The 21,462-nt window shown below is 41.9% G+C and overlaps 1 protein-coding gene across 1 annotated transcript in view; it reads left to right on the top strand.

Annotated features, from left to right (window-relative positions):
- The first annotated feature begins 3,437 nt into the window (after positions 1-3,437).
- The window catches only part of FSHR (follicle stimulating hormone receptor), an 84,243-nt gene continuing 66,218 nt past the window's right edge, over positions 3,438-21,462 (top strand). The window contains exon 1 of the mRNA XM_055726107.1: positions 3,438-3,635. Coding sequence (XP_055582082.1) covers positions 3,484-3,635 — 152 coding nt within the window. The 5' untranslated portion in view covers positions 3,438-3,483. The remainder of the gene's footprint in view (positions 3,636-21,462) is intronic.

The following is a 21,462-nucleotide window of genomic DNA, read 5'->3' as shown; positions in this document are numbered from 1 at the left end:
GTAAATATCTCAAAGCACCATCATCTCTGCGTTCATGCTTTTCACAGCATGTATCTCAACGCCAGGCCACCACAGCCAGCCATCTCCATGAGACAGGTCCTTGCTCCTGGCACAGGAGGCTCTGAAAGCGGCACAGCGCGTACTTGGGGCAGGTCAGTGGGGGCATGAGTTTTCCCCCCACATTGCTTCAAAGAAGCTACTGAGGAAAAAGTATGAAACTGTGTGGTGGCACAAAGATGAGGGGCATGTTTATGACTGTCTCTAAGTATCTCTCCTGGATCCCTTGCAACAGGTCCTTTGAGTTTTCGGGCATGGTTGTAGCTGCAACCTGGTGCTCAAGAAGGACTTGTGAGTGCAATATCCCCAGAAAGAGACCTGGAAGTATCATGACATTTTTTCCCCCCTCCTTTACATGGATTTTTTTCCTGAGAGGAGACAGTTGTGCTCCTGAACTGGTAGAGAGAGGCTCATCAGCTGATTAATCCATCCAGGGACCATAGTGATGTGTCTGTCTGTCATTTGACAGTCCTGAACAGAAATCAGGAGAGAGATTCCCAGTTCAAAAAACTAATAACCATTAGAGTCTACTCTTCAAGACCTTGGATTGTATGTATCAAACACCTCGGAAATCCTTCTGAAACTTCATTTATCCTCAGATTGTTTTAGTGTGATCCTGAATTAGTGCTTGCTCCAATATGACTGAAATGTTTTGCATATTAGTCTGATTTTATCGAATTTAATGATAACTGGATATTTCCCTTAAAATCTTATCTCCACAGTATTTCAAGACAATCTTGGGGGTTTACGGGTTGTTTTATTATTATTTAATAATCACCATCTCACTCTTAACTGTTGTAAATGGAAGCGGAGCAATGTGTACTGTGCTGACAAAATGGTTTCACCAAATGAAAATGAGGAGCCAACCTCCCTTCAGTTTTTCTTCATTTGGCTCATGGTTTGCTGCTGAGCCTGACCTGATGTTTTAAAACATCTGTTTTACTACTTGTGTTAAAATAAGCACACTTGGTAGAGCTTCGAAAGTCACTAATAATTGGAGAGATCTCTTGTAGCCCTAGTGATATTTTTTAATCTTCTGACTTTTGCGTATAGAAGAATTATTACTATGTTCTGAAACAAATTTTTTCTTTTGATATATGAAACCCAAAGTTAATCAAACTGAAATGTCTTCATATCAGTGCAAATTATTTTGACATGCAGAGAATGTTACCACTTTTTAAACTATGTCATAAATATTACTATCCATTTCATCAGTATAACACGACCATTTATATTGATGCATTTCAGGATGAAGAGATATGGCTTACACTCATTCATAACCAAATGTTCTTGTGCCCTATATATTCCTTGGGCTTCACCTCTTCCTTTTTGAGGGTTCGTTTGCTGTTGGGGTTGGGTTTTTTAGCCTACTTTCAGTCTACAGCTGTAGAAACTAGAGACTTGCTATTGAAAAGACAAAACCAGAAGAGCCTCCAATGAATTGTCCTCCTGGCCCTTGTTTCAGTCCTGAAGTGTCTGGCTAGATCAACTTGCAGTGGGCTACAGCAGATTTTTACTAAGTGGGAATTTGTTTTAGGATGGACTTGTGCAGTTTTCATCCATTGAGTATGAAGGAAACTAAAGGTTGTAATCATTTGAGAAAATCTTGTAAGTCTAAGACCTTTCAAAGAAAGAGGATAGAACTAGAGGCAAGCGGGCAGACAGATATATATGTGTGTGTGTGTACTATATATATAGATATGAGGAAAAAGTGACTAATGTTTTAAAATACTTTTTTCTGGTGGTCACTGGCATTCTCATGAAACTGATTTAGATACCACACGCTTTTTTACACTCTGTTTTACACAACCAGCTAAATGAACACGTAAAATTCACTGCAAGCCTGCCATTGTTAGAAAATGTCCTAATGTTTTGTGTATTAATATGACTGTTCTCATCTTGAGTAGGCTTAAATGAGCGAGGGAAAAATAACAAATATTTGTTTATATTTGGTAAAATTATTTTTTTATATTTGGTAAAATTAGGGTAACACTTAGTGTAACTTCAAGAGTTGGTTGAATTAGTTTTAAAGACCATAATTAGCAACTCTCGGAAACATCAGCATTTTGAGATTTGTTTTAAAGGTGAGAATGGTGGAATCTTTTGGCCAGCACACTGCAGAGAAAAGTTTCTGTCCTGTGTCCCATCACATTTGTTTATGCTTTTTGATTATGGGAGAAGAAAAAAAAAAAATCCAAACAATTAAAAAACATGGGAAAACAACATAACAGCTGCTTTTAACAAAACTTAAATCCTTCTGAGCCATGTGGAAGATTGACGGTGAGTCAAGTTCAGCAGAATGACCCATGGCAATCCAGCTCCAGCAGACACTTAAAATGCATGTGATTTAAAAGTTTGGTGTGTTTGAAACAGCTATTTACATTTTAAAAGAAAAAAAAAAAACCAAACAAAACAACAAACCAAAAAACACTGCACAAAAATAGCCACCAACAAAAATCCCTACCTTTTTATCTGAAAATTCTCATTCCAGTTGTCTTGTAGACAACTGGTGCAGCATGGCTTAGTGAAAGGAAAGAGTTTGCAAGAGCCCTTCCTCAAAAGTTAATATATGTAACAAGAAAGATATTTTAGGTCAGTCAAAAAATAAACAAAACAAATAAGGACTAGAAGATGGGATTCAAGGTCTAGACATCATGATGACATTCTTGAAGCTGTTTTCCTCCTGTTGTGTCACAGTCAGTCATTCTGTATATTTTTGGGGTTTTTTTCAGGTGATGTAATTAGTTTACCAGTCCACAGGGACTGTTTGGATTGTGGCATTTTCTCCTGTCTGGGTTCCTATAAACGTGCCAAAGAAAAGAGGAGATGAATTAGCAAGTGCATGAGGAATATTCACAGCTGAAAATAAAGTCATGTTATTTATCTCTGGCTTTAGGACTGTATAGCCTTTAACCTATCAAATAGGTTATATACCCTATAAAAATATAACACATTTCTTTTGCCTAGGAGCAACACAAAAGCAGGGGTTCTTGAAACCATGAAGGGGAGCATAAATAGTGCCTCTCCTTCAGGGACAAAAGTGCCTGGGCTGCAGAAGGTAAAAATGCTTTGTTGTCCCTTGGTCTTACCAAACAAGACATGCAGAACAGTGTACCTGAGAAGGAAGGAACTTTTCCCAGTGCAGGTACCCAGTGGGCCAAAAGCACCCTGGTTAGTCCAGCTGGGGGCCGTGACTTCAAAGCCACTTTAAATACAGAACACTTTTGTCATGGCAAATCCATCCCTGCCCTAAGGCCACACAGGATATGGGGCTATGACCCGAAACTTCCTGAGAAGTTATCCCCCAAGAGCCACGTGGTTCATCCCAGCTTTTGGGGCGGATCTTCCATTCAGGGAGTTGGGCTGGGAGATCTCTGCACTCCTCCCTTTGAGGTGAAGGAGACAGGCACAGATGTGAAGGCAGAGATGTCTCTGGTCCTCGCCTGTCTGCTGGTTTTCCTGGTGGGCTGCTCAGGATGTCAGCACCGCGCCTGCTGCTGCGTGGGCAGGGTCTTCGTTTGTCAGGAAAGCAAGGTGGTCCAGGTTCCCCAGGACATCCCTGCCAACACCACCGAGCTGTAAGTAGGAATAGGGAACGGTTGTCATCGGCAGCCTTGCTGCTGGCTCTCAAAACAAGCTGCTGCTTGGCAAGCCAAGGGTCGGGGTTCGTAGGGAGTCACTCGGGAGACTTACTCCAGCTGTTTGGAAAGCACAACCCCTCCTCCGACGCTCGCTTAATTACATCTTGGAGCTCCTCGCCGTTACTGTGATCACACTCATTTTAAGATCTCTGTTAAGAAAAGATATGGTATGTTATAATGCAAAGCGCAGACTAAATTTTAAACAAGCTTCCTTGGTGCTGTGACTGTAATTTGAAGCATAAAGTCTAAGCTTCCTTTACAGCTTGCTTTAGCGTTGCCGAAACGCGTAGCGCAACTTGTCTGCCCCAAACAACTTGATGAGGAGCGTTTGTGTTTGTACTTTCCAAAGCTTTGCACTTGTTTGCCAAGAAGCAACTTAATGTTTTCTTTTGGAAATCACAAAGGCATTACGGAAAGGGCTCTGATAAACATTCAGGGAGCGAGCCTCCTCTATCAGAGGAGCAGAACGGCTGCTGTTGGAGAGAGTGAACCACGTAAAGAAATCGTATTGCATTACTCGAGGAAGGGTTTTATCTGTCTTAAAACTTCTCTTTGTTTTCCATAAAGTAACGTGAGCAATACTGTATGACAGCTGTTTTCTGTGTTAGTAGCATGGGCAAGCAAACGAGCTTATGCAATGGTAACTATGTAACTGTGCAAGAGGTTGTTTACTTTTTTTTTTTTTTAAAGCAAATTATATCACCTCTTGCCTGCACCCATGACTGTCTGACATGTTTCTGCTTTAGTTCATAACTAGGAGTAGTCCTGTATAAACCCTTTGATTAGTATACAGCGGCAAGTTTGGAGGGAGGTTACGATAAAGAATAAAATGTCACTAGTTAGAAAAATATACCCTTACCCTGACTTTACACACCACAATATATCCATGGTGACTATCCCACAGTTTTCTTAGGGCAGAAGTTTTGTTTTGTTCAGGAGGAGGAGTTGTTATGCTCACTGAATAAGTAGACTGCAGTGAAAACTTGAGAAAAATGTCTGAATTAACCACAGAAGGTCAGTAAAAGTTTAAATCATTCTCACAACTAGAGGGAAAAATAATCCATCTGTGATTTAGGTCATCTAAATTCTGAGTGAACTGTGCTCCAGGCATATACTGTTAATTTTGTTTAATTTTGCTTTGATTGTTTCTTTAGATTACACAGTTAAGGTCTGCCTTCTAGGGATTAAGCAAGAACATTTTACAATTATTTCTGCAAAGAAGTAGTTTTATATTGCCAAAAAGCACCTGTTAGTCAAATGGGATTTGTTCACAGCTGATCCTTGTTAACTTTTCAAGGGTTTGTTGAGGATGCTAATTTGTGGGTTCCTCAGCACAAGTGCGTACTCTCTGAAACAGGCAGCCTGCAACGTTACTGCAACCGAAAACGGCGAAAGAATCCTTTCTCCTGGCAGTGTTGCACAAACCTTGGAGTTAGAATCTCTTGACTTGACTGTCTTCTTGCTTACACCAACTTTTTGTTCCTCAGGAGGTAATTCTGGTCCCATTCAATCAGTATGGCCCTAGGACTGATTTCAGCATGGCTTAAAACTTTGCCCATGGAAAGGATGTAGGGTTGCTCTGAAAGTATCAAATGTCGGTGTTACTAAGCCATGTTACGTTAGGTGAAGAGCTATTAAGTGGCAGATAAACCTTAGATTTTTTCCTTCAGGGTCAAAGGTGAACTCTGGAAAGGTGCCTTCCTATGCATCTCTCCACTGAGTGCCCGGTGGGGTGATTCGGGTGACTAAACCAGACTTTACTGCTCCAGGTGCTGTTGCAAATGGACTCGGTAACAGAAAAAGCTTGCTTTGTGTTTCTTCAAAAAGCCTCAATGAGTTGAAAGGGTTTTTAAATCATTGTAGCAACTTGAGGGTAGATGGCCATGGTGTCCAAGGACCCTGCACAGGACACAAGCAGAGACTTCTTTTTGCCAGGTACAGCTCCTGCAAGGTACTTTTTTCACTTAAGAGGTCATCCTGGGAGTGTGGGGTGCAGTCTATTTTCATTTGATGTAAAGGAGGGGGCATTCTTTAGTACATTTAGAGCTCTTCACCTTCTCTTATGTGGTCTTGATAGCTTTACTAAGCTATCCTAGAGTCTTTTCCTAGCGCCTTTTAGCTGTTGAATAATGTGCCAGTGAAAGCTTTGGAGAGATAACAGGAGCCTGATAAGCCTCAAGCACTTCCCCTGTTGCTGTGTGTTTCTGTTCCACTACAGCTGTTTCTTAAGTCAGGACAGTGGCATGTGGCAGCCAGCTCCGTTACTTGGTAGGAAGACTCAGGATAAAGGTAAAAAATAGCCCTTAACATCCATTATCTCGCTTTTTGCCATGGATTATTTAATAAATTTTTGATTTTTTAATATTTTTTTTGAGGGTTGACCACTGCTGCTGTGATGGGTTTCTTTGTGCTTGCTTTCTCAAAAGTAAGAGCTTACGCTCTGCAGCAAACATGAGCTCTGCAGCATGGTACAAGAGCTAGGGTTTTACTCCTGGTTGGATTAGCATCTGCTTCAGCAAGGGTGTTGCAAAGGGGAGGACTGGCAGCCTCTCAGGTGAGGGATTTCAGATTGCGTTTATCACATGGGAGCAGAGCAGGGATAAGAAACCACGGATTTTCATTACTGTTCTTGCTACCACCTCTACTTTTTCACTTACAGGCCAAAATCTCAGGAGAGGGTGGTTACAGCTTGGTCTGTTTGTCGCCACTTGCAGATTTGCAAGCGCTGTGCAGGTGGCATGCTCCGAGCGTTTGCAGGGGAGACTGTGGTCATTAGCTGTTTTGCTTTGAAATCTTTGCCTGGAAGAGGAGTTGGACAAAAGAATTTTGGGCATTTTTTTTATAGCTACCAAAATGCCTGTGAGAAATGTAGGTGGCCCTGACTTACAGCTCTCTGGAGGTAATACATGAGAAACCAGAGGCTGAAAGTTCAGGTGGGAGATGGAGGTTCATCTGTGCCAAAGTGCTATTAATAGCCTCGCAGAGAGAGGTGGGGAGCAACTCAGTAGTCAGCTAGGGCAGTTTACACCTTGAAGATTTAAAGCAGTTTTAAAACCCAGTGTCAAGCTTTGTAATCCATCCTTAGTACTAAGATTTCATTTAGGCATTAGAGGTGTCTTGATTTGAAAAAGTAACGCAAACCAAAATAACTTGTTCTCAGAATGGAAGAGATCCTTCCTAAGATTTAGCAAACTGCTTTAAGCAGAAACATATGAATATCAGCTGAGAATACAACTCCAAATTCTGGGAAAAGCTTACTCATTGTGTTACAACACCCTTCCTTGCTTTTGGCTTTCTCATCTCAGCAGTGCTTGAAATTGCTCTTGCAGTATCCCAGGGAAATAGGGAGCCCTGCCCCAGCAGCTAGCTGCAACCACCTGGGCAATAGGCGATATATCTGATTCAACAAAGTAAAGCAACAGTAGAAGGCAATTTAAGAAGGGAGGTCAAAAAGGCTGCTTGGTCCAATTCTGCTTGCAGTCCTGCAGAGTGTTGTGAGACGAGTGTTAATACCAGCATTTTACCTGCATCCTGAAACTAATGCTGGTGATAAAAAGGTATCAGGAAATCAAATTTGGTCATGTTGTATTCATTATAAAGGCAAACTGCCTCCAACTCAGTTACTTTCCTGATTTCCTCCTGCTCCTGAACTTTGCTCCCTTGATGTTTAGCCCTCCTTAGCCGCCATGGAAGTGCAGCAGCCAACAGTAGCATGTAGATGTTGACCAGTCGGTTCCTTCTGCCTGTTTTTACACTAGGGAGGCAATATAAGAAACATCTCTTGGGAATAGAAGCTCCTCAAAGAAAGCTTGCAAACTTGGGGGTGTGACTCAACTAATTAAAAGGAGTTGTCTAATGCGTTAGTGTTCCAGAGGCTTCAACGGGAGAGTGGAGCCAGTTTTAGAAAGGAATAACTGAGGTGACAAATAATTGACAACAGAGACAGTCCATCATTTGGCACCCATCTGTCAAAGCGCTAAGAGGAGACTGCAGGTAAAATAAATGAGGCCCAGGCTTAATCATGTGGTGTTTTGTATTTTAAAAACCATTCTCTGGCTTCGCTAGCCAGTGTCGCCATTGTCAGAGCCATTTAGAGGTGTGTTATATAAAGCATTTCCTCCTAAGCATCTGCAAATGAAAAACAGTGGGGTTTTTTACTTGCTCTCTGCATAGGTGTTTTTGTACAAGGATATTTATTTTAGACTATCAAGTCAAGGCTGAGTAGATGTCTGACCACTAAAACACTGGCTGCCTTGAAATAGCAAGTTCTTTGTTCTGTACTGAGTCAGATGTGCTTCCCTGCAACAAGCTGAAAATTACGTGAACAGTAGCTACAACGCTGTTACTGACAGCTGCAATTAGGAAATTTTTTTTATGCTTTCACACTTAAAGTTGAAATTACATTGAAACCTGCAAACAATTACAGTTCATGCACAGGTGTTTGTACTGGTGGACTGAGCTTAAACTAAGACAGACAGTGTGTAGAGAGGATAAAGCAAGCTAATGAAATGAAGACCCATGAAGCTTTCACGTCCCTGTGTTATGCTGGTTAATCATACAGTTAATCAATAAACCCACGTATTAGCAGAAGGGGATGGGAATATTTGTGCAGCAGAGCATATTGAGAACATCTTACTTGCCATCTAAAGTTTTTGTGTTTGTTTGGGTTTTTTTATTATTTAAAACAGCTTTGCTTCTGTTAGGGTAGAAGAAAATCTGCAGTTAGTGCTAATTTCTTCTCTTCCTGAATTTATGATCAGCTGGTACTTTGAAGCAAAAAGCTATAGAGGCTGCAGTACGATCACTGGCTATATATATATATATCGGTGGTGTGGTCCAATGCTTGTCCTGGATTCTGTATTTGACATTTTCATTGGGAGGATAAAAAGAAATAGGCAGAGCACAAGAGAGAAGAAAGAAAAGGAAGGAAGTGGCAATAAAGGATAATAAACTTTGCAGGACAGAGCCTCAGCTGGTATAAACTACCAAGCATATATCTCTGTAGAAACATCCAGTTTCCAGGGCTTCAGGAGCTTTGCAATAAGAGGAGGTATGCTGCACACAATAGGAGTTGCTTTGCAGTGTTGTACTCTGCTGGCTTACTCATGGTGCTGTGGCAGTAAACACATACACGACTTTCACCTTACTTAGAATGACTGCAGCTTGATGCACCTGTGCAAGATGTGTGATCGAGCCTGAAGATGTATAGATGTGTGCATGTGTATCTGAGGTCTCCTTGAAATGAAAGCACATCCACTAAAATTTAATGGCAAGTCTGCGACTTGTTAAATCACTACGCTTTTTGCAGGGAAACAGAGTGAAAGCCAAGACTTGATGTCGTTTGCCTGAAGCATTAGGAGGTCTATGCTGAGGTCTCTGCCAGCTGATGCCCTTTTCTGGGGTCAGCTACAGAGAGATTCCACCGATGGACAAGTTCTGGCTCTTCCAGCAGCCTCTGTCTCACACACAGGCAAAAACCAGAGGGCCCGTATGCCGTCCCCACATGTCTGATACCAGGCAAAATCATTCCTGGGGCTGATCAGCTCTGTGTCCTGAAATGAAGTCTGTGTTAGACATTTTAAGTGTATTCTGCTTCAGTTTATATATATCAGCAATAGGAATCAAAGCATGCCTATTGAATGAGTTTATCATCAATGTTTTTCTCAAGTGTTTGGAAGATTAAGCTAGTCATTTGTAGGTGTTACATATTCTTGTCTTGAATATGGTATCTTCATCTTTGGTGGCTCCCCATTCAAATCTTGTTTCACGTAATTATAACCTAGGTGAGTTTGACAGTAATGTTATTCATGAGATGTGAGCTGGTAAATACCCAGGTTTAGCACAGAGGCACAGCAAGAGACAGAAGCCCCTGTAAGATCAGAAATAAGTAGTTTTAAACTAATATGTGGTTAAAATGAAGAAGCTGATAACCCTAGGGGGCATTGCAAAGTAGGACGGAGGTCTATCTTTTACTTCTCCAACAAGAATGTGAATCACAAAACAGATTCACTGGTGTCAGGCAGCAGTTAATTTCCTTTGCTCCGAATGGGATGCCACGCTAAACTCTTCAACATTACAGATGATTTCCTAGCTTCCTTTACTCCCCTTACTACAGCTTCTCACAACTCATCAGTTTTTAGTGCACAGAATTAAAATGCTGTATTTTAGATTTTGTTGCCTTCTCTTTTCTAATGTTAGAATGTATTAACTTCATCCTTCATCCCACCAGGGAAGCCAAGACACTTTGGCACAGGGAATCTTACTGTTAGCCAAAGGTGACCATCACTAGCTGGGAAAGCAGAGCATAGTCAGAGCTCTAGTGAAAAGTTTTGAAGGGTGCTTTTATGAATTTGAAAGACATTAAAGTGCTTGTGTGTTTCTGTCTCCGCTGAGTTGCCACCCAATCCCTTACATAGGGAGATCAGGGTATTTATACAGACGGGGATGCAGAAAGGTGTGGGGGGTGCCCCTCCTGCCCTGACCCAGCAGGGTACGAGCTGCTCTACTGTAAGAGCCACCACCAAGCTGGGACAACTCATCTGTTATCCCTGTATCTGCATTTGTCTGTGGAGATGCTGAGCATCTCACTCAGGTTTATGAATGATAGCTTGGGAATTTGAGTTAATCATTTTCTGAATCTGGCCCTTAGCAAAGGCATATCTGCATTGCAGAGCTGAAGAATAAAGCTTTTCTGCCTCAAAACCCAGGCTATGCCTCTTTAAAAAAAAAAAAAATATATATATATAAAAAAGGCTTCTCAAATGCTTGATCTTCCTATCAGTGTTTCTGAGGTGTCACGAAGAGATCTCCAATGGAAGGTGTCTCTCAAATCTCCACATTGAATTCCTCTGGAAGAGTATCACGCACAAAATGCACGTGATATCACCCGATAAGCCAGCAGGAGAAAGTCCGCTGTGCAGCTCAGGGGTTTCTTTGAGGTGCCAAGGGGGGTCTCGTCAGGCCTGGGTGTCACAGAGAATACAGGGTATGTAGAGAGCTTAACGAGGGTGGGAGGGTGGACAGGCAGTGCCACCAGAACAGAGAACAGTCACGCAGCAGAGAGGTGCCAAGCGACTGTGCATCCCAAAGGGGGTGGCGCGCGAGCTGCCACCGGTGTGCGTGCAGGAGGGGCGCCTGCAGAGCCAAACCGAATTATCGACCAGAGACAAATAAACAAACCTGTTAGACACCTGAGGAGCGAAAGAAATCCATGCAAAGGTCAACGTGCCTCACTCTCTTCTAACCTGATGGCATTTTAGTTAGTTCTGCTTAACTTTCCCGAGTGTCCTTGTGCAGGCAAGCTAAAAGATAATTGGGGCAGGTTCACAGCTAATTTAAATTGTCATAGCTTCATTAACTTCAGTGGAAAGAACTAAGTTCATTTTCAGTGTCTGGTGATGAGGACCTCTATCAGCTGCGTGTTGTCCATTTTGGCAGCCACTGATTGGTAATTAATGTGTGAGTGTTGGTAAACAAGATACTTTGGGCACAAAAGAGGCATTATTTTTCATAGAAGTCTATTAGTTTTACACAGCAAGGGGCAAGCACTTTAATAGGCAAAGGCACTTTTCTTTGTTTAAGATCTTGACCTTTTCAGACAAAACCTGTAAATTATTTCACACTCTGCCTGTAGTTTGATTGGACCACTCTTACTAGCAATGAAATTTAAGTCATTAAATGAAGCTTATTTCAAATTATAGGTCAGAGTCAAGCCTGGATTTCATATCAGAGTATAGAAAATTATTTTTTTCTAATTGTCTTGCGTACACTGTAATAAGGAGCCCAATTTCTGTCTTTACTCAGGTGCAGCTTCCTTGATTTTTGCGGGGTCTAGGATCAGGAAAGATTATGATTTGTTTGCTTTTGCTTAATATTTTCCTCCTAATATGCTTAGGTATTTCAGGACCTCAGCCTGGAAGGTATGGATGCTTCTTATCTCCCAGTACCTTATCAAGCCACTGAGATGCATTTGCTCCTGGTTAGCTAGAGGATAATTTACAGACTGCTATAATATGCAGAGGGAGATATGTTTCTGAGTGAAATGAAAATAGCCTTCAACCCAGCTCAAATGAACCTGTCTCTGTTTTCTATAAGCTTTCTGAGCCTCTGTCTCTGCCTGGACTAGCTAAACAATGCTGTATCCTTGACTGTAGCATATTCAGAACTTGCTATAGACAGGGCAGCCTCAATTTTAAACATATACCCACTGGGTAAGCTGCAGGCTGAAGCTTTTACATCTGCCTGCTCTCTTATCTACTCTGGAATGCGGTTACTAGTCAGCATTTTAGCATATTTGCCTGGAAATCCTCTTTTGTGAACAGCTATGGGGCGTTGCTCTGGTAATGGTCCTACTGACATAAAATTTCCCCATAGCAGATACAAAGATGTACTTTTTGATATGAATTCTTGTCCAGATACAGTCAGTTAATCAGAATTAATTTGTAAATATTTATTTGTAAGAAAACTGTGAGTCTTCAGTGGTTTTCCAAAAACACTGCATTCATAAACATGCAGTGGGGAAAGCTTCCAAGTTCTCAATGTTTGATTCTTTTGTTTGAGAGTGAAGCAAGGAGGGAATATACTTTCAAATGATGGTCAGCAGATTGATTGATTGATTGATTTATATAATTTATTAATTTGAGATTGTAGGGTGCAATGAAGAGCTGGGTTGACTTTGTGAAGACTGGAAAAGAAAGTGGTGCTTGTTTTCTGAGGACAGTTTCTGGCGTCCTGTATTTATGACTTGAACATAAAACTGTGGGATGCAGTGGGATATTGATAAAGCAACCTCCCCTCCTTTTCCCTTCTTTGCTTTGGTGGGATCTGGTTTTGGGGTATAGGGTGCGTGCACATGTGTGTGCACGTGCACAGGCTGTCTGGGTGTTTAACCTCTTCCTCCACCAGTTTGACTCTGGGCAAAGAACATGAGAGCGGAAAACAGTAGCACATATATATAGCTGTAACTGGTAATATAGCCAAGGCTCAGGTGGGAGAGAGCAGCAACAGAAGGAGGGACTGTCTACCTGTGCTTTTTTCCCAAAACCAGGAACATGGGATGGGAAGAAGTGATACGGAGTTACTTGGGGGTGGTTTTCTTCCCTGAAAAGGATTGTTGCATTGGCAGCCTAAGGATTATAATGGTTTTCTGTACACACCTGCTGAAAGCCTTTGAAGGGTTTTACAGTCTGTGCTATGCCTTGTGCTTAGAAATGATCCTTGTGTAACGTTCTTGCCTACCCCTGGCTTCGAGAGGTTTGGATTTCAGTGCTAACTTCAGGATAAGCTTTGATTCCTTTTTTCACATGCCCCATCACGTGATATAAAATATATTAGACTGCTGCCTTTATCAGCCCAATAAGCACTTTTGAGGAGAGAACCTTTGTGAAAGGGCATCCTATTCAATGGGAAACACTCGTGTCTGTGAGAGTCATGGATGCTCACCGAGGTGAGAACGCAGATCAGTATCCAGCAGTGGAAGCATTGGCTCTGCTGCCTTCTCCGGCATCTCCAGTCTCTCTGCAGCTGCAAGAAAGGAGCACAGACCAGCCAAATCCATTTTTTCCTTCTTGTTAACAACTGGGAAGCAATTAATTCTGAAGTGTCTTTCCTTTAAGTCCAGTCTCTCAGCAGGAATATTTATAGACATACAGAAATCTCTGAATAAGCAAGGTATAAGAGGAGCTATAAGCCCCCCTGCTATGGGAGGACAGTGGGATGATGCTAAAAAAACCCTGCCTTGTCCCCAAAGTTTTCTTTGGCCGACAGAGCTGCTATAGAAATTTTTGCTTTTCTTTCCTTTTTTTTATTTTTCTTTTTTCAAGTGGAGAGTTGTAAAAGAAGTGCAGTCTGTCAGAAAATGACAACAGAACAAGAAATGCCCTGGCAGAACAGCTCTCTCTAGGTGGAATTACTGGTTTGGGGAAATACTCACTGTATCCGAATCCCAGGGGTTGTAATTTCCTATCTGCAGTATATTGTTGCCATGGCAGATGAAGCCCAGACCTCATTCTTCAGTCCTTTGAAATCGGCTTTAGTGGCCCCTGTGAGGGAAAACCCTACAAGAAGATCTAGGGCTGGATTCCACCGGCATTCTCACACATCCTAATTGCTTGCCCAAGCAGCTCCGCTGCTTTCCAGTGGGACAGATCACAGGTGTGAAACTGCCCATCTGTACGGATCTGCAGGTTCAGGACTTGGTGCTGCTGCGGTGGATGGGAAACCACTCTAGGGAAAAATAAAACGGGTGTTGAAAGCACAAATGAAATAGGTAACCAACTGTTTAAATTTGTTTAAAATTATTAGGGGAGATCTTAATTGTTTTAATGGGCCATATGGAAATGATGAGATTTTCTTAGGACTTGCAAAGTTTTCTATAAATACCAACAGACTTCCCAATATTCCTAGTAAGTGTATAAACATAATTTTATCTGTTATAGAAACAGCAGAGTTATAGGTTGTAAAGGACAAGGCATTTCCCAGGAGTACAACGTAACAAACCCGTGGTTTAGCTGGGCTATAGCCCCTTCCTTCAGGGCCATATTCACCAGACTGTACTTCTATGGGGATAGATATCTTTGTTCAAAAAAAACAAAAATAATATTACCTTTTGCACATTCATATTCCTTTCTAATAACTATTTCTCAAATCCTTTGTATAAGGCAGTACAAAGCCATAGCTATATTAGTTTTTAGTGTTCAAGTGATGCATACAGTTTCAGGGATTTTTTCCCCCCAAATATATTTTTACTTACATAGTGCCTCTGCATCATCGCCTTTTCCACTTTCTTCATTTTTGCCCTTTTCTTGTGGCAGTTTCACTGCATTAGAAGAGCAGCATCTCACAGGAGTGTTACAGTCAGTAATTTAAAGACAGCTGAGGTGGAGATTCTGGTGGGCACTTCAATTATGGCCAGCTGTGTGCTCTGCTGTGGTCAGGAGGGCTGCCTAGGGAGCACTGCTTGCAAAGTTTTCACCTTTTTATGATTTTATACTATCTGTATATGTCTCCTTCACTAAAGCCTTTCATAAATACGAGTGATGCATCTACAGGATTATTTGTTTATATACGGTATTTGTGTAGCAAACAGTATTACTTTGTTTCCCTCGTTTCTGTACATGTCACCGTGTTATACCAGTGCAGCTGAGTGTACTGCAGGGGCACGCACCCCCAGAATCGTGTTGGTTTTTGAGCACTTTACCCTAGAAGTTGGAGCAGGTCCATCCAGGGTTTCACAGGAGCGCTGTACAGGCTGGACATGGAGGTGTGAGTCTCCACAAGGCGCCCGTGGAGGAGTGCTTGCCCTTGAGGGTGCCCTGGTCTGGTGCAGACAGCCTTGTACTTTCATAGCTGGTGCTGGTCTACAGCCCTGGTTTTGCAAATTTTTTTTGTCAATTGGAGGCGTGAATGTTGCCTGAAAGAAATTCTCCAGTGGCACTAGAAAACAGAGAGACTGGCTCTTTGTTCAAGGCTTTGAAAGGCTTCATTATTATTTTTTTTTTTTTCCTCTTCCATGTCAGGCTGCCAAGAGGTGGCCTTGGTTCTAGGTGTAGATTCATCTGTTCAGCGTCCTCCAGGCTGCGTGCACGTAGCAGTGGTTATCAGCTAAAATAGCGAATGAGGCAGGGGGTGCTTCAGAAGCTCCTGCTTGCTTCTCCTCGAAGATTTTCTGCATTCCTCAGAAAGCTTGTTAACCTCTGCTTTGGAGGGGTGGCAGGCTGCTATTTTTATTAGCAGCGCCTGACTTGCCAGCTACAGTACATCTTTATGATGTTCATCACACAAAGGAATTTATACATTTCTATAAAGCACTTTATGCTAGTATCTTCCTTTTATGAACAGTTTTGGGCTTCAGCCTATGTTGCGTAGAAACACTCAGGGTTTTGTTAGTCTGAACTCAACTGACATGGGTTGACTCTCGATCCTAGAAGCCCACAAGTCCCAGAAGCCTTAATCTTCAATATGATCTCAACTGCTTTCCTTAAAACATTCCAAAGAAGGAAAAAGGTGCCCCTAGACTATACAGAGGTCTAAATTTCACCTACACCATCAAGTATAGGAGTTCCCCCAGTTGGAAAGTCACTTTCCGGCATCAGAATCTGTATGTCAGCAGCTGCTCTAACAGAACCCAGTGATGATTCTTCCTTTGCTAGCCTACCTAACGGCAAGCTTCTAAGTTATTCTTGGCTGGTATGGTCATCTGAATGTTCTTCCCTTCTGTTGATCTTATTGAAGAGGTGATGATGGAAAATACTTTCTGGAAAAAAACAGTGTCAAACCAATCAGTAACCATTCCCTGCTCTCTCGATGCTGAAATAGCAATGCTCACTGTGTCAGAGGCTACTTCTGCCAGATAAAGGGATAATCAGCTGAAACATCTGCCTGTTTCATAGGATTACCCTTGGGTGAAGGAGGTAGGAAAATGAAAAAGCATACACAAAGGCAGACAATATGTTGTTTGTGGCTTCTATACTTTCATTGCATGCTATTTCCTCTTCTGTAAGTCATTATATGGGTACTAAATACTATTGTGGTGAATAATAGTAACGGTAACACTTATACAAACCGCAACTTTTGCCAAAAGCAGCATAAAATATCCTTTTAAACGCTGCAGACTTATAAACAAAGCCCTAGGAAGTAAACATCCTTTACTACTGTAAAACTCAGAGCAAATGTTCATTTTCTCATTGCCAAAAGCATGCCTTAATCTGCGAAAGTGAGCGAGAATGACCGCTATCATGCCTAGTCTTTGAACAATCTATTTGCAGGAATAGATATGGATGTTACATTAAAGAAAAAAAAAAAATGTGGTTGGCTAGCGAGAGGAAATAATCAAAAGGGCTGAAATAACAAGCACTACATCAAACCCAACAGGTCAAGCGGTATAAATTAGTGGCATATTTTCTCGACAAAGTAATCGACTACAAAATTCATGTATTCTCTCATTTTTTGCAAGGCAAACTCACCCTTAAAACTTAAGAGACCTTTTGCCATGTAAAAACAGAGAAAAAAAATAGGAGCTGCTGCAAAGAAGCTGCAATTAGAGTGATGTACAGTAGTGATGCAGACCTTTGAAATGAATCTGAGGGAAAAGAATGATTCTGGAAGGGTATGTGTGAAACTTTGCAATGACATTTCAGGTTTGGTGGTGACGCTGACTGTCACTTTTGCTGGCCTTATAGCAAAACCAAACATGGTTAACCAAGCCTCTTGCAGCAAATTCTATCAGCTAGATAAGATGTGCAGCACTCAATGTACAGTACATTGGCTGATTGTGGATGTCGCTAGAGAAGAATGTGAGGCCGGTTCACTACTTTATTACAAGCTTTGATCGGGACGATTCCATCTCTACGCAAAAAGATTATCAGTGCGTCACTGATTGCTTAACCTCTGTTCCCATTGTGCAGGCTTATGCATGCAATGAAAGGTCTATCCAACACATGTTGAAAAATCAGTGGAAGAATTCCTATTGATTCCCATTAGATTTTGCCATAATATTGGCCCCCGTCTTTCACTGCATTGCTTTAGCACTTGGTCATCAGTGCTGAAGTGTTAACTAACAGAAGCCAAGGAGCCACGGCAATGTTTTTCTCATATGAGTCATGAATAGATGTGTGTATAAAATGGGAGCATTAGACAAAGTCAAGTTCTTATACAATTTATACCTCTCTAATTATCTTCTGTCACAGCAAGTTATCATTGTTTTTAATTAAGCAAATGTCCTTAGCCTGGCAAGATGTGCTGCTTCATGCTTTATCCCTGCTGGAAATGTTTATTTCTATTTTGAAATTTTAATATGAAATATCAAGGAGGTGGAAGGCGAGCGGAGGTTTCAAGCACGCTGACATCCAGTACTGTATATTATGTTTCCCCAAGTCTCTCTTCAAGGTGAGCAGTCAAGATAAGCCAATGATCTGCAGCCCACCTAATTTGTTTCTCCATCATTTTCTTAAGTTGTCTTACGTGCAATAATCATTATAGTGTAAAGTGACACTGCTGGGAAAATCAATTCTTCCTCACTGAATAGAAAATAACTCACGCTATACTTGAATCATAATTGGTAGTTTGTTTATTTGGTCGACTTGCAGTTAACCACCGAGTACTTCGGCCAGGAAAGTTCTACATCTTCTGGCAAAGGCGCTGTTTGCTACAAAAGATTATGAAATCTACTTCTGATTGAAATGTACTAAAACCCACTTATGGATCTACGCTGAATTTTGTCAGATGTTCGATAGTGTGTCCTTGAAGATTAAAAAGTGTCTGAATATTTATTAGCAAGATGGAAGGCTATTCCTGATAGTCTTTGAACCATGCTCATCACTGGAGCAGGTGAATGACTTTCAGTAGTATATCTGTCATATATTCTATTATTATAAGATTATTATTCCCCTTTTGCTGTTTATCTATAACTCAGCCACAACAATGAAAAAGATTGTTATGTGTTATACGGGGGCACAAAGCCCATGTAACTGATGCCAGTTTTTCTACCTGCGGATGGATCAGAGTTAGCAGAGGTCATCAGTGTCGTGCATTGTTCTCACACCTCTAGCGTGCCATGTGGGGTGCCAAAAACTTCTACAGTTGTACAGTGTTTGATGAAATAAATTCAGGGCTCGTAGTTTGTACTTGGCTTAATTTTGACAAGAAAGTTTTATTGGAGGAGGGGAATTTTTATTTTTTTTTTTTAAGTGTTTTAGTTTCCTCTGCAGCACTTGTGCTCCAGAGTTGGTGCTTGGAGTGTTTGGGATAAAACCCCTGGGACGAAAGGGGAGTTTATGGTGATGTCCTGGGGATGAACAGTACAAGCCCTCTAATTCAGACCCAGGGCTGGTGATCTGTGGCTCAACTAAGACTGGAAAAGACATTTGGAGCTGCAATATGCTTTTTGTGGGTTTTGTTTTTGCGGGAAGAGGCAGCTATTAATCAAAACAAGCTCATCTGAGGTAGGATCATCCCCCTATCACCCCAAGTAAGGAGGCATGTAGGTGGCATGTGGGGTAGCAGGCACGGCTGTGCGCTGTACCCTTCTGTTGTCACGATGGATCTGGAGACCAGCTCTTGCTGTGAGCACCAATGCAGCTGTGTGCCCAGGTGAAGCCCTTTGTGTGCCCTTTGGGGGGGAATAAAAAAAAAAAGAAAAAAAAAAAACCAACCAAAAAACCAACCCAAACCACAAAGAGGAAAATAAGGTGCCTGTGTACAAATGCCCCCTCCCACTGCCAAAAACCTGACTGCAGTTAATGACATCCCCCTCACTCCCCTCCACCGGATAATCCTTGAATGACTCTCTGGAGTAGAGAGAACTCCTGAATGCTGTCCCATGCCCTTTCCTAACCTAATATGTGGAAAAACACTTTTCCAGTGATTTGACCAAGAATGTCTTCACTTGAGCATTAAATCCTATATATAATGCAGGATACTTTGTGCTTGTTTGTCCATTTATAGTACTGTCCTCCCTGTAAATTCCTACATTCATCTTCAGGGCTAAGAATACGTTTCCTGATTTAAATATTAATTTATTTTTTTCCCTTCTGGGGCAGGAAAAGAAAGGGAGGCTGTGTTTGCGTTTGGATACCCAGGAGCATTTTCAGGCTCTGTATCCAACTCCATGTACAGCTGTTCTGGGAGAGATACTGAAAAGCTGCAAGTGGATTCTTGTGCCACCTTATCTCGTTCAGACACGAGAAGACACCCCTTGGCTTATAACGATAAGCTACAGCCTTGATCGATTTGATCTGTGCTTTTGTCCTTCTTAATAATTTGAGCTATTGATTCTATTTATTAAAACTAATTTAAAAAACACAAGCCCCGAGTGCTCTGCTGTTCCAGATCAGGCTGCTCTGGGCAGTCTGATCTGAAGCTAATCCATTCACTGCTGATTTATTTTCACTGTTTTCAAGCAGAGTTCTGTTCTGTGATTCATTTGGTTGGTGGTTTTGGTTTTTTTCTTTCCCTGTTTCCCTCTGAGAAAAGAGACATTTAATTTCACACCTCCAGTGAGAGCAGGGAGGTCTAGATTCCTTTTTCTGATACATGAATTGAGCCCAGGAAAGTTTACCTGGCTCATATTCATGCAGGTTTTGCTCAGATGGAGCCCACTGTGTATTGTTCTCTATTGTCTTAAATCAAAGCCCTATCTTTATGCTGGAAAAGAAATCCAAGTGTTTGCTTAAATGCCCTCATCCAGCTGTCCTGGAGTTAATGGGATTCACTGTGTTCCTGAATTAAGGACCAACAGAGGAAATCCTTTCCCTGCTTCCTGGGAAGCACAGGTTTTTCTAAGGGCTGGGGGATAGTTCTCTGAAAATAAATACCTTTATTCAGACTTTGAGAAATCAAACAAAGCCCTTACTTTTGAAAACAGATAAAAAATAAAGCCTTAAGGATCCAGGCACCTTTTAGCACCGAGCTGGATTTGAGTCTCTGGCCAAGGATCAGCATTTAGTGACTTAGTGGTACTTATTTACTGTCAGTGCATTTTGCTGGTGATGCTGTTGTAGCCTTCTTTCCCTTAGTTTAACACACTTTAAATCTTCTACTTACCAATTCTTCAGCTGGTTAAAAGTTCTCTGGGTGTCCTGCTTGCACAGGGACTGCGTGTTGTGTGGACTGCATCTCTGAGTTTGCTGCTGTAACGCATTCTTTCCACAGTAAAAAAAAAAAAAAAAACAACCTTATAGTCTATTTCTAATTTATCATGAGGTCTGCTTGGTCATCCTCACGGTCTAAAGCCTGTCATTTCTCCTGCAATATGCCATAACTATCAGCTGGAATCAATCAGACAAAACATAAGGCTAGATATTCGCATGAAGAAAACAGGGTAATAGCCTTGGAAGTCTTGGTCTGCTTTTAAAAACATTACACTTCAGGATCAATATGGACACTGAAAGATGGAGTCAATATTACTGAATATTCCTTGGTAGGTAAGAAATGCCTTGTGTAGTGAAGGAGGAAGGTAGCTTTGTTTTGACTTGAGAGCCACAGGTAGAGTATTGATTAGATTCTTGCTGCAACCAACATAAGAAAGCAAAGCCCCTCAGCTTGTTTGTGATGCAGTCTTGCCCCAGAGCTTCACAGGGGGGTTGTATAGCCCACGGAGGATCTCCTGTGAGTGGTCACAGCTCAAATTTGGCCCATCGGCACCAACAAGGGCATGCTGGATCCTCTTTTCACAACCCCCCGCCTTGCTCCCAGGCAAGCGTACAGCCCAGCAGAGGCAGATGACCATCAGTTTTTCCTCTGTAGAAAGGCTGGTCCTGCTTTGCCTGCCCTCCCCCTGCAACATAAGCCATGGCTATGGTAGGGCGGAACAGGTCTCTTGCCTACAACAGGGATTCTTAAAAACTGCTAAAGGTAGAGTAAGATTAGGGCAAGCATTTAAGATGCATTGCCACAATACACCTCCAGCCTCCCACTATTTCCAGCCCAGGGGATTGCCTGAAATTCTTGTTTGTTTGGTAACCCTGATTTATCTCCCCTCAAATTACTTGTACATTCTACCCGTGAGCCCACATCAGCTTCTTGCACCCAGGCAAGCTGCGTGAAGGAGCTTTGACAGTTCATGTGCACCGCCTGGTCCTCTTGCTTGCTCTGAGTCTAGCTGCCGCAGGCCTCACCTCTAAGTTTTTGCAATGGAAGAGCTGATAAAGCATCAGTCCTTGCCCACCGTGTCCAAGACATTTTGGAGATGTCCAGCATCCCTTTAAGCTTTCCACACCAAAAAGTCCTACCCAAACTGGTTATTCCTCTTATGAAAGCCATATCATGT

The sequence above is a fragment of the Falco cherrug genome, chromosome 13 (assembly GCF_023634085.1).
Source record: "Falco cherrug isolate bFalChe1 chromosome 13, bFalChe1.pri, whole genome shotgun sequence".
Lineage (NCBI taxonomy): Eukaryota > Metazoa > Chordata > Aves > Falconiformes > Falconidae > Falco > Falco cherrug.
Note: the sequence above shows the minus strand (reverse complement) of the source record. Positions and strands in the feature narration are given on the sequence as shown.